The following is a 13,908-nucleotide window of genomic DNA, read 5'->3' as shown; positions in this document are numbered from 1 at the left end:
ACTGGACTAACTCCTTTTGCCTGTCCCCAAGGTGGTTTTTCAGCAAGGTGACCATGCCATTCTCACATCCAACCATAGATGGTGCTCCATCAGTGGCAATGCTGGATAGCTTGTCAAAGTCCAGTGCTGATTTGTTGCAAACGCTCAATAAACCAGTAAGTAAGTCAGCACCAGTTGTATGTCCGGAAAGTGATGCCATGCCAAGAAATTCTTCATTCACAATAAAATCTAGTGAAACACTTCTAATAAACACAATCACTTGTGCTGTTGATGATATGTCAGTGGATTCGTCCACAGCCAAAGAAAAATAAGCACAGTTTGCAACTAAAATATTAAGTTGGCCAGAAATGTCTGATGCAATTTGCGAGATTCTCCGTTGTATCGTCATGCGGTTAAGACTGATTGTTTGAAAACACTTTGTCTTCTCAGGACACATCTTCTCACTTGCGATGATAAGACACTTTTTTATCATATCGCCATCTGTGAAAGGTTTCCCATTCTTGGCTATTAAAGCAGATATTTCTAGGCTGGCTTCAACAGCCGCATCCAATTCTCCAGATTGTTTCTTGAACACATTTTGTTGGCTGATTAGTGATCGTCGTAACGATTCGATTTTCCGTTTGCGTTCCGTACCTTGCAGAAGGAAATCCTTGTGTTGGCTTTCATGATGTCGCTTCAGGTTGAATTCTTTTGGCACTGCTATTGTTCCATTGCACAAAAGGCAAATAATGCTGTTGTTCTGTTGCACAAAACAGTACTTGTTAGTCCACACTTCCACTTCTTGAAACTGATGATTCTCGCGATTGACCTTGCGTTTAATGCCCGGCGCCATACTGTTCACTCTGCAAAACAATGTCTCATTGTGCCGAAAATTCTGAGGCCCGCAACAAATCATGTTTGAGATAAGGCAAGCTAGACTACCACGTGCTTTGTTCTGTATCCACTCTGACCAAAGACTAAAGAGGCGGGGACAGAAGACTATTACGCACACGTGGCCAGGCAGGTCTTAATTCGTTCGACCCCTGTCCGGGCGTCTCCACCATTTCTCAGAATTTGTGAGTCAGATCGTCAACATGCCAGGTGCAGGACACTAATCCATCATAAATGTGGTTACCATTCTTACCTAAATTATATTTATGGCCCGTCAGTTTTACCCCCGTGTTCAGAAATGAATCAAAAGTGATTAACACAGTGCAGTGGAAAATCTGAATATTTTAAATATAATTATTAAAATTGCGATATCTCGTTTCAAATTGGCGCTAGAATCAATCTGTTTTTTTTTTTTTTCTGTCACAAATATATCACAGTTTACGACTGTTAAATTTCAAATAAAATAAAAATTAAAAATAATAATTTAATTTTAAATTTACGAAAAAAAGAATGTAAAAATAAAAGTAAATAAAAAGTTCCAATTAATTTACTACTTAAATAACCTAAATATATCTGTTTTCTTTCAAACAAAAAAAACCGCAGCTTTCTAGCTACACGGAATCATTTTACAACCCTCTTTGTTGACAAGTTTATGGCTTGACGCGGTTTGTAATAATTATTAAATCCAAAATATTTTAATGCAAATGGCTTCCTTTTAGTCGTAATGACTCTATTCCAACTACAGTATTAATTTTCTTGGTCCAACTTAATAATAATAAATTTGATGTGAAAAATTTTTTTTCTATTCTTTGTCTATGGAGAGATATTGTTGTAAATTATTGGTTTTATAGCTTTTTGTACATTCCTTTTTGAACTCTGGTTAGTTTTTTTCTAGTTTGAATGACATTAGGTTGACGAATAAGCGTCTTTTCAGAAAAGATTGATTCAAATTCGACTATACCAATCAGAATCTAGAATGTAAACAAATGCTAAAAAATCGTTATTTTCATGGTTTTTCAGCGCTATTTTCACTTATTTTTGTTATTTGACGCTATTTAGACGAATAGGCAAGTTTTCCGAAGCATAAAATTGAAGATTTCCCGCCAAAATAGAAACTTCCCGATAACATCGGAAATGACGTTCTAACATCATTTTAAAATATTCGATATCTAAAGCAGAAAGTGTTAGCTAAAAACAGACTTATTTATAGAACAATCCCCCATTTCTCACCTCAGGAAAAGTCATAAAACAGTTGGGTGCTAATGACTTGGTCAAAGGGAAAAAGTTCTACACTTAGAAACTTCGAAAGAAGGGATTTGGCCTGTACCGTCCGCGGGCCGCATAAACATTGATAGGGGGCCGTATGTGGCCCGCGGGCCACAGGTTGTGCACCCGTTAAAATTAAGCCATAAAAGTATCTAATATTTTGTATACTCTGTGCACTGAGTTATTTGATACCAGACTGTAATCTTTGTCCTAATACAATATTTTAAATATTCATAGTGTTAACTGCTCTTTAAATGGGCTGATGAGGGCATTCCCATATCAATAAAATTATATCTAATTGTCTTGTGCATCTTTTTCCATTTCATCCTGTTTTGATAAGCTCCTCCCACTTAGCTGTGTTGTTAAGCTATTAGTTTTAATGAAGATTTGGCAGCTAGAAACGTACTCAATTGAGTAATCATGCAGATTGATACAAGTACTTGCTTCAAAGAAATCAAGACTTATACTAAATAAGACTAGCCAGTTGGCCAACTAAAAATTTTAATTGTGTAGTGCCTGAGTCTAAGTTCTCAGATACCAGTCAAAGGATGGCCAAAATCAAAATGTGCCATCAACAGCTATATCAGCAGAATCATGTTCAGATCATATGCCCTAACTACCCTATTACTTAAATTTGTAGTTCATTTTACTGTTACTTTGTGTGCACTTACATTTTATAATTATTGCTGTTATTTTGCAATTATATAATTTTAATTTGTAGAGATATGATATCATACTGTTCACTCAGTGTTGCACCTTAGTTTGATGTGTTGACGTTAATAAATGACAAGTCCTAACAACTGTCTCAGACTTTGACTTTATCACATGCTTGGTAATGTAACAATGATATGTTTGTGTAACATTCATTGCGACATCCATGAAAATACAGTAGTTATAATTATATAATCACAACTTACTATCTATAACAATAATACTAACTAAATTACAGCCAAGAAAATTCATATAAATGGGCTTCTTAAATAGTGTGCAAGGTTTAACAAAATATTAAGAATTAAAAAGACAAAAACTAACTACTGTATTTTCATGGATGATTAGCATGCTGCATAAAAACAAGGGAGACCAGCATGCTGTTTAAACTACAACTAAAATATAAAATTAATCAGATCTAACAAAACTAGTTGTTAATTAAACGTTAAAGAAAACATTCTTCTGCATACAATAAGATAATAACATTGCAATTTGATTGAAGCACTTTTGGAATTCCACGAGTATTTTCATCCTTAGATAAAGACAAAATGAAAAAATTAAACATAAAATCATAGTTTTTGATGTAATGTTGACAGTTTCACAGTTATAGAATAAAAACTTGTTGATTTTTACGTGGCATAATTCATTCATTTTTTTTATACGTGCCTTCTAGAGAGGGTTGTATAACCTCACTTAAACCGGCATGCTAGCATTCCCCAGGATAAACTGGCATGCCGGTTTTTACCATACAGAAATATCTGATTTCCTGGTCTCCCCTGGATAGACCATCATGCCAGTCATTCTGCAAAAATATGATAACTATCTGTAACATTTTTAACGAAAGAAGAAATTTTAGCTAATATAGATTAAAAATATACAAGTGACTTGTATCTTTGATCATTGTAAATTTTTTTCTTGCAACATCTATGAAATAGATTTGACTAGTAACACATCAAGTAGAAAATATGATTTCAGAAATCTGTGAGGTAAGTAATTTAAGTTCATAAAAAAGTAATTTATTATTCCATATGAAATTTCTATTTATCAATATAGAGTTTAATTAGTAAGTGATTTTCTATGTCATCCAATAGAATAACAGGATTTGTAAATGTTATTTAATTGTAAATTAAATGATTACTTACCAGAAGATTTGTCAAATTTATGAAGTGATTTATACATTGTTTTATACCAATCACTAGCATATTCTTCTTTAACTTCCTGAAAGTAAATTTAATTTTCTCATAAAATAATTACATTATGTGAAGTTTGTGTATCTAAATTTTAAATAAAAAAATTATTAAAAAATTAACTCTCAATTTTTCACACTATAATATAACAACATTAATAAAAACAGTAAAACTCTGTTTATCTCAACAGTAACACTCTTATAAAACAGTAAAACTCTAAAAAAAGAAAGCCTTCATTAGTTCATATTAAACTTTAGCTCTAATCTAAAACACATGTAAGTAAGCAGTTCTACAGCTAGAAAATTTGGCACTTAGAATCCCAAATTGTTAACAAAAGCAACAAAATGAAAGTAAAAAAAGAAAATAGTTTAAAAATTCAGTTCCTCTAATATGATAAGTTCTAAATATTAAAGTTTCAAATATCCTCACAATGACACAGAATGGCAACATATTTAAGCAATAAGTATTTTAGAAATCTTTTTAAAAAATAAAAAACACAATAAATAAATAAATAATAAAATAATGAAAATTTCTAAGTGTAAAAAAATTTAACTTTTTTAATGTTATAGTAAAGTTAAAAATTTTAATTCTAATATGCATTTTTAAATTGTATATATTTGATATATATTTTAATACAAATGTAATTAAAATTTCCTGTCAAATTACTGAGTGATGGATAATTTTTGGTTATAATTTTATAAGAAAATGTAACCGTCTCTTGCCAGGTTCACTGGAATGATAAAAAAAACCCAGGTCTTTTTGAGTATCATTCATTTGATGAAATTATATCATACATGTGCTAAAACAAAAATAAGATGTGAAATAACTGTCTGGGGTATTGCATCCAATTACACAATTAACAAACTACAAGTGGAACAATCGTTTTATTCGAGCTATCCATTATCCACACTAATTATATTCTGATATAAAATCTCTAAACTGATAAAACTGACAAAATTTTTTGCTTACATATAAAACAAGCCTTATTGGCAAGCTATAGTTTTATTAAAGGTAATAAGGAAAATAGTTACCTTGAAAATACAATAAAAAAAATATTGTGATGTTTCTATTCGAAATATTTGAAGGATTTGTAGTTACTCTATCCCTGCAGTCAAGTTCACAGTGTAAAAATCACCACCAGTATTCTAAATGATAATCCATTGGAACAAACTAAGAAATGAATCTCCGGAAGTTAAGAGTTACAGCGTATTTAAAAACAATGTTAAGAATTTTGTTTCGTCATAACATTGTTCAATTGATTTTCATGTTTAACATGTCAATTTTTTTCATGTTTCACTAGTTTTTCTTTTCTTGAAAAAGGCCAACTAGTCATATTATCTTTCTTTATAAAATAAAAATTAATATGACAAATTTGTCTGTATAGATCAGTGTTCCCCGTTTAAAAAAACAATAGATACCAATAAAGTCAATAGATAATTCTATTGGTGCTCTATTGATTTCTACTGGAAAGTAAAAACCAATACAAATTTCTATTGATATTCTACAGCAATATTTTAAAACAATAGAGTTTTCTAAGAATAAATTAGTTCAATCAATAAACAATAAAATTGCTGAGATCAGAAAATTAGTATTATTCAGCTATATTGTTAATTAAGATATAAGAAAATTATGAAATGAAAATTTTTCATACTGCAACTTTTATGTCATGATAATTGGGTGCTGTTAATATTCCATGTGACAAAACACGCATATATTTTATGTTTTGGAAAAATACCTTGAAGTTTTGAATAAGCAATTACAGTGCTCTCTTGCTAATCTATACTAATTATTGTATGTTATTGTTCAAATTGATGAAATTAATTTATATATGTGAGAAGCCATGCCATAATATTATTTACTCTAACCCTTTCTGCAACATTGGAACAGTTAGTCCCTCTCACCTTGTCAGTGGATGGCTGGTAACTGTTATGTTATTCGAAGAGCAAGAAATCGAAAGATCTCTGTCCTTAATCGGGATTCCTGATTCCAGTTAGGATAGTTTGAATTTGTGTCCTAACTTGCAATTACAACTACATCTCAATATATGTTCGAGTGAGAAGGGTCTATTTAACATTCAGCAGGGAGAGTCCAATAGGATGATTCATCCTTGAAAGAATTCAAATCAAAAACAAGTAAACAAAAACAACAAGTTGAATACAGAAGAGTCTCAAAAACATGGCCTAATGTGGACCAAAGGGTGGCCGAGTTTGTGAAAATGCCGGGTTATCGGAAATGGGGTTAAAAAAAAAACAATAAGTACGAGTGTTTCCTCAGAAAATACTGTACTGTACCTGTATGTATTGTTTGCTTGAGAATACAACAGAGAATAAACTGCCCAAATACCCTTAAACAAAGAAAAATTACATATTTTATGAAGGTACAGAGCCTTTACTATACAAAAATGAAAATTAATGAATACACAGTGTACAGTAATTTACCTGATAAGACAGACCTCAGAAAAATACTTTGAGGCATAAAGCTGTCTATAATGAAAATTAACTAGGGGTTTTTTTCGCCCTGCCAAGGTGTGGCTGAGTTATCCAGACTGCCGGGTTATCAAGTGCCGAGTTTTCAGGACTCTACTGTATTATGAATCAACGTTTACATATGAACTAATACAATAAAACTACATATAGGTAGAGTAAACATCATTGTTGTCTACTATATCAAAGGGGATAGAGTACCTAACTACTTATACCATTCATATCCCAAAAGAGAGTGTTTAAGAGATATCATGCTTAAATTTATGTAAACGGTCCAATGTCTTTACATCCAGTCCATGTGAACGTGAGAGTAATGCTCATGGATCTTCCCAGAAAAGAGTCAGGAGATGAAAGCTGGGAAACAGTCGAGATGAGAATTGAGTGACGGATGGAAGCTTGGCCTCTAGCTTCTAGGGAGAGTCTGCCCTGAGATTTGGATTTCTGCCCTTTTATCTTCTAATCCCCCTCCGGTTGGGGGTAGGTCTTTCCTATGTGACAGTATGCCTAAGCAGCATAGCACAAGCAGCGGTCTCATTGATGTGTGAAATAAGATCTCTCCATTGGAAGTTGACATACTGAAGGGAAGTATTATTTCCCATTCTCTATTACTATCATATGAGAATGGAAATTTGTATGATTTGTTTCTCTCACAACAATCTAGTTTACTTACACAAATACTTAAATAAAACCAGAAGTCTTCCATATTTAGGAAAAGCTCCTGTCTTATCCCTCCAGATTCTCACATATATAGAGAAAGTCAGAAAGGACTACAGATAAATATATATGTACAAAGTTGTGTGTATTATTATTTCTACTCATTTCAAATGACAAGATAAAAGACAGTGAAAAATTGTAGAAACTTTATTTGTCCATTTAATGGAAGACCACATATACATATTTAATACCCCATATAGTATACAGTATGTGAACATTAGTGCTTCTTGAAAATAACATCTGCTAAATGCCCTCTGCCTGCTTATATGCATTTTTGTAGATTGCACAGGAAGGCACCACATCCTGCAGAATCTCATGTATTTCCTAATAAATAGCAGCTTTCAACTCTTCAACCGTAAGTGACAGGCAGAGATTCCTTTCAGACATCCCCAGAAAAAGAAGTCTGGAAATGTTAAATCTGAGGAGTAGAATGGCCAGTGCAAATCACCAAAGCAGAGATCAGTAATCAGGAAAAACTCCGAGTAGAGTCATACTTGTGTGAACCACAATATTGTTGCTCCATCCTGTTGGATCCAAATTGTGTCAGCCATGTTTCATGCTTGCAATTATGAAATTACGAAATTTTACATCATATCACTTTAGTTGTTGGCATTCACGGTTAACCAGTCATCCGGTACAATCCTCAAAAAAGTAGGGGCTTACAATCCCACACATGCCCACTGCACACTACACTGGAATTTTCTATGCAGCCAGAGGTATTTCATAAAGAATTTGAAAACTTTCACTTACCCAGTATCTCCAGTCTTGTTTATGTGAAGAGCAAGGAATGTCTTGCAGTGATACAACAAAAGAATAAAAATTAATACAAAAAAAATAAGTGAAAAAATAGCAGACATTAAAAACTTTTAAACAGGAAACAATATATATTGATTTGATAATATATAAACTTTTTTATTACAAACACAATTGCTTATATTTTAATCTGTAACTGTCTACTCAGACATAGCTTATTAGTAGGATGTTTCGGGATGTTTTGAAGGACTTTGTTTTATGAATTTTCAGTCATTAATTGATTATTGTATTGTCATTTAGTCTTTGACTGTCAAAACTCTGAAGAATAGTTATTAAGATGTTTGGTAAGCTGTATTTATTGTTTAATTATAATATTATGACTGTGCCTTAACTTTCCTTCTGTATGTAATAGGATAATAGATTTTAATGGTTTTTTTATCTCTAGATTTTGTTGTTGTTTATGTAACTAATAATTTATGTTAATTAATATTACACTCTCAATTCCACTTGAGTTAATCTTTTTAAAACACTTCAATGATGTGGGAAACCTCCACCCAAAAAACAAATGGTTTTAACTATGAAAACCCCAAGTTTTCATAGTTAAAACCATTCCATTAAAGAAAAATTCATTTTTATTTAATTGGATGGTTTTAACATGGATTACATGGTTAAAATTATCCAAGAAAACTTGTTTGTTTTTCAAATGGACGATTCCCACCTCATTGAAATGTTTCCAATAAATAAATTCAAGTATAATTATGAGTAATATTAATTAATTATAATCAAGAAAATCACTGCAACAAAGATTAGGATTTATAATTTATCTTGTTTATGTCTTCTTAATTTTAGGGTAAATATCTCACATTGTTCTTTCTTTTATTATAGAGTTACATATTACAAAATTATTTAAAGTAAGAAATACATTTAGATTGCATTTAACTAAGTTTTAATTTGTTTTTCTTGTGATGTTTACGGGTGGTATGCTTTTGTTTTGTTGAGAGTAGTTATCATATGTTGCAAGAACTTCACAAATTGTCATACTTATTTACATTATAATTAGGAAACTATTCTAAAGCAATATATTGTATCCAAGATTATAACAATAAATAATTTCATTTCTTGAACATATTTTTATGAAGTTTAGTTCAGTCAGGTATAAAAATAAGGATAAATTTTGCTTTCAAGATATGGTAAATTCTCTGTAGACTTTTTAGTAAAAAGAATATCAATAAGGTATTTATTTATTTTTATACATTTCTGCTTTCACATGTTTATGTCAAATTCAGAGAATCTAATTTTAAAGCTATCCCATAATATTGGTTTCTGATGATTTTAAAATGTGAAACATGCAAAATTTTACACATTAAACTTTCTTTTATTCAATAACTAGCAGATAATCTTCGCCCAAGCAACGCTGGGCTTAAGATTATTACATTACAGATTATTACAATCTTACCCATTTTCACAGAGTGCAAGAATTAGGTTCCCCTGTTTCCAGACTAATTAGAAAATTTTTAAATTGAACATAATTTTAGACCCATCTAACACAAAAAACTGCATCTGCACCTGTAAATCTTGCACATTGCTTTCTCTTAACACTTCCATTGTTGAAGCCTTAATCCTGTCCTCAAAAAATCCTTTGTTAGTGTGCGTTCTCGTAACGTACCCTAATTGTGTAACAAATTTCAAGTTTCAACTCCTAACCGTGCTGAAATGCTTACAATGAAATGCTCATATACACGTGTGCCATCTATCATAGGATAAATGTACTATGCCAGAAACCTTCGCAGGAGTATAGTAAATAACTTCCCAAAGTTTCATGGCAATCAGATAAATGGTGTAGTGATGCATGAAGGACAAACAGATATACATAGATTTAAAATCAGATTAATTAAATGAGGCAACCTGACTCGTGATGTGTAATACAAAGGATAGCTTTTATTCTGTATCTATAATTATGAAAGATATCATTAGATTTTTTCAGGAGCTATATATCATTCTGTAAACCAGATCGTATTATTATCCAAGGCTTGGGAGTTTGTCAAACTGTTATGACTTTGTAAGGAGGAAAGTTTTAATTTTATATTTATCATATAATTTTAATTATATCTGCAGAATAATTTGCATAGAAAACCAAAGAGAATCAATGCAAAGACAGTCCATAGGCAAAATATCACATATATCAGCATACTAACATAAATAGGCCTAATCTACACTGGTGTTTAATAATTGATACAAAACTGACAGTTAGATCAGAAAAATAAAAACTTTTATTAAAATTCACCTGTTGTAGTAATTTTTTCTGTACACATATACATATACATATACATGTTTTGAGTAAACATACCCCTCATCAGCAGTATTACCGAAAACAACTAAAAATAATTAAATAAACAAATAAAACAATTTGTATAAAAAATTCCCCACAATAAAATCATTTTTTAAAAACTTACAGTAAGGACGTATCCTAATCACTTGTATACAAGATTTATATTTTCAAATTTTACAATTTCCAATTTACATAAATTCATTTTTCTGTCTAAAATCAAATTACAATAAATTAATAGATTTTTAGAAAGATTACAATTATAACCAACAAATATCAACTTACATCGCAAGAATTGCATTCACTATGAACTTACGCCATCAATGACTATGTAAATTTATCACTTATTTATACCTTTTGCTGTTTATACACGTCATTAAGTATTATTGGCTTGGGCTAGGTTGTTGCTCTCAGTAGAATTGTCTGATGTAAGATAATAGAGGTTACGGTTGAAGTTTTCATCTGTAAAACATGAACACTGAACATCTAGTGCTGCCATCTTAGAAACCTAGAAGTTCAGCTTAAACATCTGCATTTTTCTGTGTTCTGGGTTAAACTTGTAACATTGCTTGGAGTTCAGACATCAGAGATGTACTTCTACTTGCCATACAAGTTTGAAGTTTTGACTTGGGCCGCAACCTCTCTAATGCCGGATGAGGCCCTTGATGAAATCTGTCAAATAACCTAGGGTAGTGGCAATGTGCTTAATACAGTGAAATTCATTGTACTTGAAATGTGTATCAGAACAATGAATAAAAGTCCTTTCTATAAGTGTTCTAAACGATGTTATCTTGTAAGCAAATGAATTGTGGGCTTTTGGTAGAATGAATAAGGGATTTTACGTATTCTTCTTGTAGACATTATTCACGAGAGATCCATTGCATATGGTAATTAGGATATCTACGAAATCTACTCGAAAGGTGCATTTTTATTCAAAACAGAGCAGTAAACCATATGAATTATTGTTGATGGTCATCAGAAATTCATGGAGCGATGGTTTGCAGTTCCAAATAATTAAAGCATCAACATATCTGGTATATAGTATGATGCCATCTTCTGTCAATGAGCTTCATCCTTTCAAGTTTTATGTTCAATAGCATTTTGCATCTCAACATTCTATGATCATTGTCTGTATTAAAGTTGTTAAGAACTTTGCAGTTACAGATTACAAATTTCTTGTTTAAAGCCAATTTCCAGATTACAGTATGGGGCTATGTTACTACTACTACCATATTGTTATTTACAACACCAGCTGGGGATGACTCAGCATCTAGAGCCAACTCCCACTATGGCACTCAGCCAGTTATCACATCTACCCTGGCATGGCATATATGTACAGATATAAACATCTTATTAAACATATATATTAAAGCCAAAAGATTACACTATTATATTGGACAATCTTGCATATCTCCATACAGTGCCGTAAGTAACCGAGTACAATTATATCCAAATTAAGTTCCAAAAGTACAAATCAGACAAAGAAGCAAGTAATATAATTATCTGGAACACAACCACAAGGTAAGTGGGAGTTGCAGTTTTAAGTCCCACTTCAGGCCAATTCTTTTCTTCACGATTATTCTAAGTTAATTATTAAATTTAGCAAGAGATGGTATCCGACACCCGCCTCTAGTACCAAATTACATAGCATTTAATTAATGATATAATAGTAGTAATATAGTCCAATACAATTCGGCAATCATTTGGTTTTGCATTTAAGATGTATTTGTAAATTTCTTGTTTGATACAAGGTAGTCAATTCCATTAATACTTCCATTTACACTTCTCCACGTTCATTTTCTTTGGGGTTTCTTCTCAAAAAAAAAAAAAAAAAATTTCATAATGTACAGCTGTTCATATTCTACTAATTTGACACGTTAGCTTCTTTTTCATTTCTTGTAACACAGCCACAGTTTCCATCCTCCTTTTCTCCAACTCTCACAATGAAGTCATCCACAATTATCTTAACGATTTCCTTTCCAATTCATCACACCTACATTTGTAGAGATCTTCAATATCCTCGTCGGAGTGACTAGTTGTCGGTTTATAAACTCGGACGATCCATATTTCTAATAACTAATCGAGCAATTCTATCCAACGCGCTATCGAATTCAATAGGCCTATATAATTTTTCCATTTTTTGCAAATAAGAAATCCTCCTCCACTAGTTTTACCATTATCTGTTTCCCTGTAGTCAAATACACTCCGTCCAGTTCAGTTTTCCGTTCTCCCTTCTCGCATCGCAAACTCTTAAGACATCCCAGTTAAGTCTCTCTAGTTCTTTTGCCGGCTACGTAACGGATATTTGGAAGACGGGGACGGTCCGTCGTACAGTATCCCGGTCGGACCCGGAGATTCTCAGCACGCTCCGTAATCGCGTCCCACCAGTCGAAAAATTCACGGACGAGGTCGGAGGCGAGTCGCCGACGGATCACACCATGCAGAAAGTGCGGATTGGACTTCGAGCCCTCGCTCCCGGTCGATTCTTTTCGATCCCCTAAGGGCAATCAAATGGGGCTTCTCCTAGTTAACCGGCAAGGTCTACTAAGCAGTCTAACTTCACACACGTGCGCTATTTCCGCGCACGTAACCCACGGATTATCTCGGTTTAAAAACTTTCGACTCCTTTTTTTAGGAGTCGAAAGGACATGCAGGGTATACAACGAACGGGTCACCGGGCCCGCGCGTAAGCAGGCGTGCAAGGCGTGCACCGCACGCAGGCAGAACGTCCAGAGGGCGGCAAATCGAGCGATCGGTCAAGAATTATTCAAAGTCACTGTCTTAATACCCACCCTACTTACAGCATAAGAAATGTCTTCGCACAAAGAAATAAAATCCGACCAGCGCGCAATTATTATATTCTTATTTATATTATAGTTTAACAGCACCTCTATTGGCATTTATCAGAATTAAGATGCAATGCGAAACGTCCGTCGGCAGGTCGAACCATCCGGCGGCGCCCGAAAGGCCAAGAACCCATAGTCGTGCTCTACGACACAAGTCGACAGGACTGACGAAAATAGGGAATCCCCACAGATCTTCCTTCTCTGTACTCGTACGCATTCGAACAGTTCTATCGCGTATCAAATTGCAATTATTTTGTTAATAATTCTTCCGACATGGGTCTAAGTTTAATTAATGATATTTTAACTCGGTTAGGATTTAAATCTGAAACTTAAAGGCGATTCAAGTAGTGAAACAGACATTGAGATTTGTTTAATTTAATGAAATCAATACTTTAAAGTTGCATTTTCCAGAAAACCAATCTAATGATCCACAAACCCTATTACAATACCTTTTTACTGATGACTTAATTTCAACATTTCCTAACACAGCAATAGCACTAAGAATATTACTTACATTGCCGGTTTCAGTTGCATTTGGTGAAAGGTCCTTTTCAAAGTTAAAAATTATTAAAAAAAACTATTTAAGATCAACAATGCACAAGCAAAGACTAAGTAATTTAGCTATAGTTTCAATCGAACACGAAATCTTAGACAGCTTGGATACAAGAAAATTGATAGCAGATTTCGCAAACATAAAGGCAAGAAGAGTTCAATTTCTGTAGATAAATATTTATATGGTTTTACACTTAAGTAAA

At 32.7% G+C, this 13,908-nt stretch overlaps 1 protein-coding gene across 1 annotated transcript in view; it reads right to left on the bottom strand.

Annotated features, from left to right (window-relative positions):
* The window catches only part of LOC111631709, a 334,641-nt gene that overhangs the window by 278,506 nt on the left and 42,227 nt on the right, over nt 1–13,908 (bottom strand). The window contains exon 6 of the mRNA XM_023376015.1: nt 3,987–4,062. Coding sequence (XP_023231783.1) covers nt 3,987–4,062 — 76 coding nt within the window. The remainder of the gene's footprint in view (nt 1–3,986; nt 4,063–13,908) is intronic.

This window comes from Centruroides sculpturatus, unplaced genomic scaffold (genome assembly GCF_000671375.1).
Source record: "Centruroides sculpturatus isolate CEXI.00-Female unplaced genomic scaffold, Cexi_2.0 scaffold560, whole genome shotgun sequence".
In the NCBI taxonomy this organism is placed as follows: domain Eukaryota; kingdom Metazoa; phylum Arthropoda; class Arachnida; order Scorpiones; family Buthidae; genus Centruroides; species Centruroides sculpturatus.
Note: the sequence above shows the minus strand (reverse complement) of the source record. Positions and strands in the feature narration are given on the sequence as shown.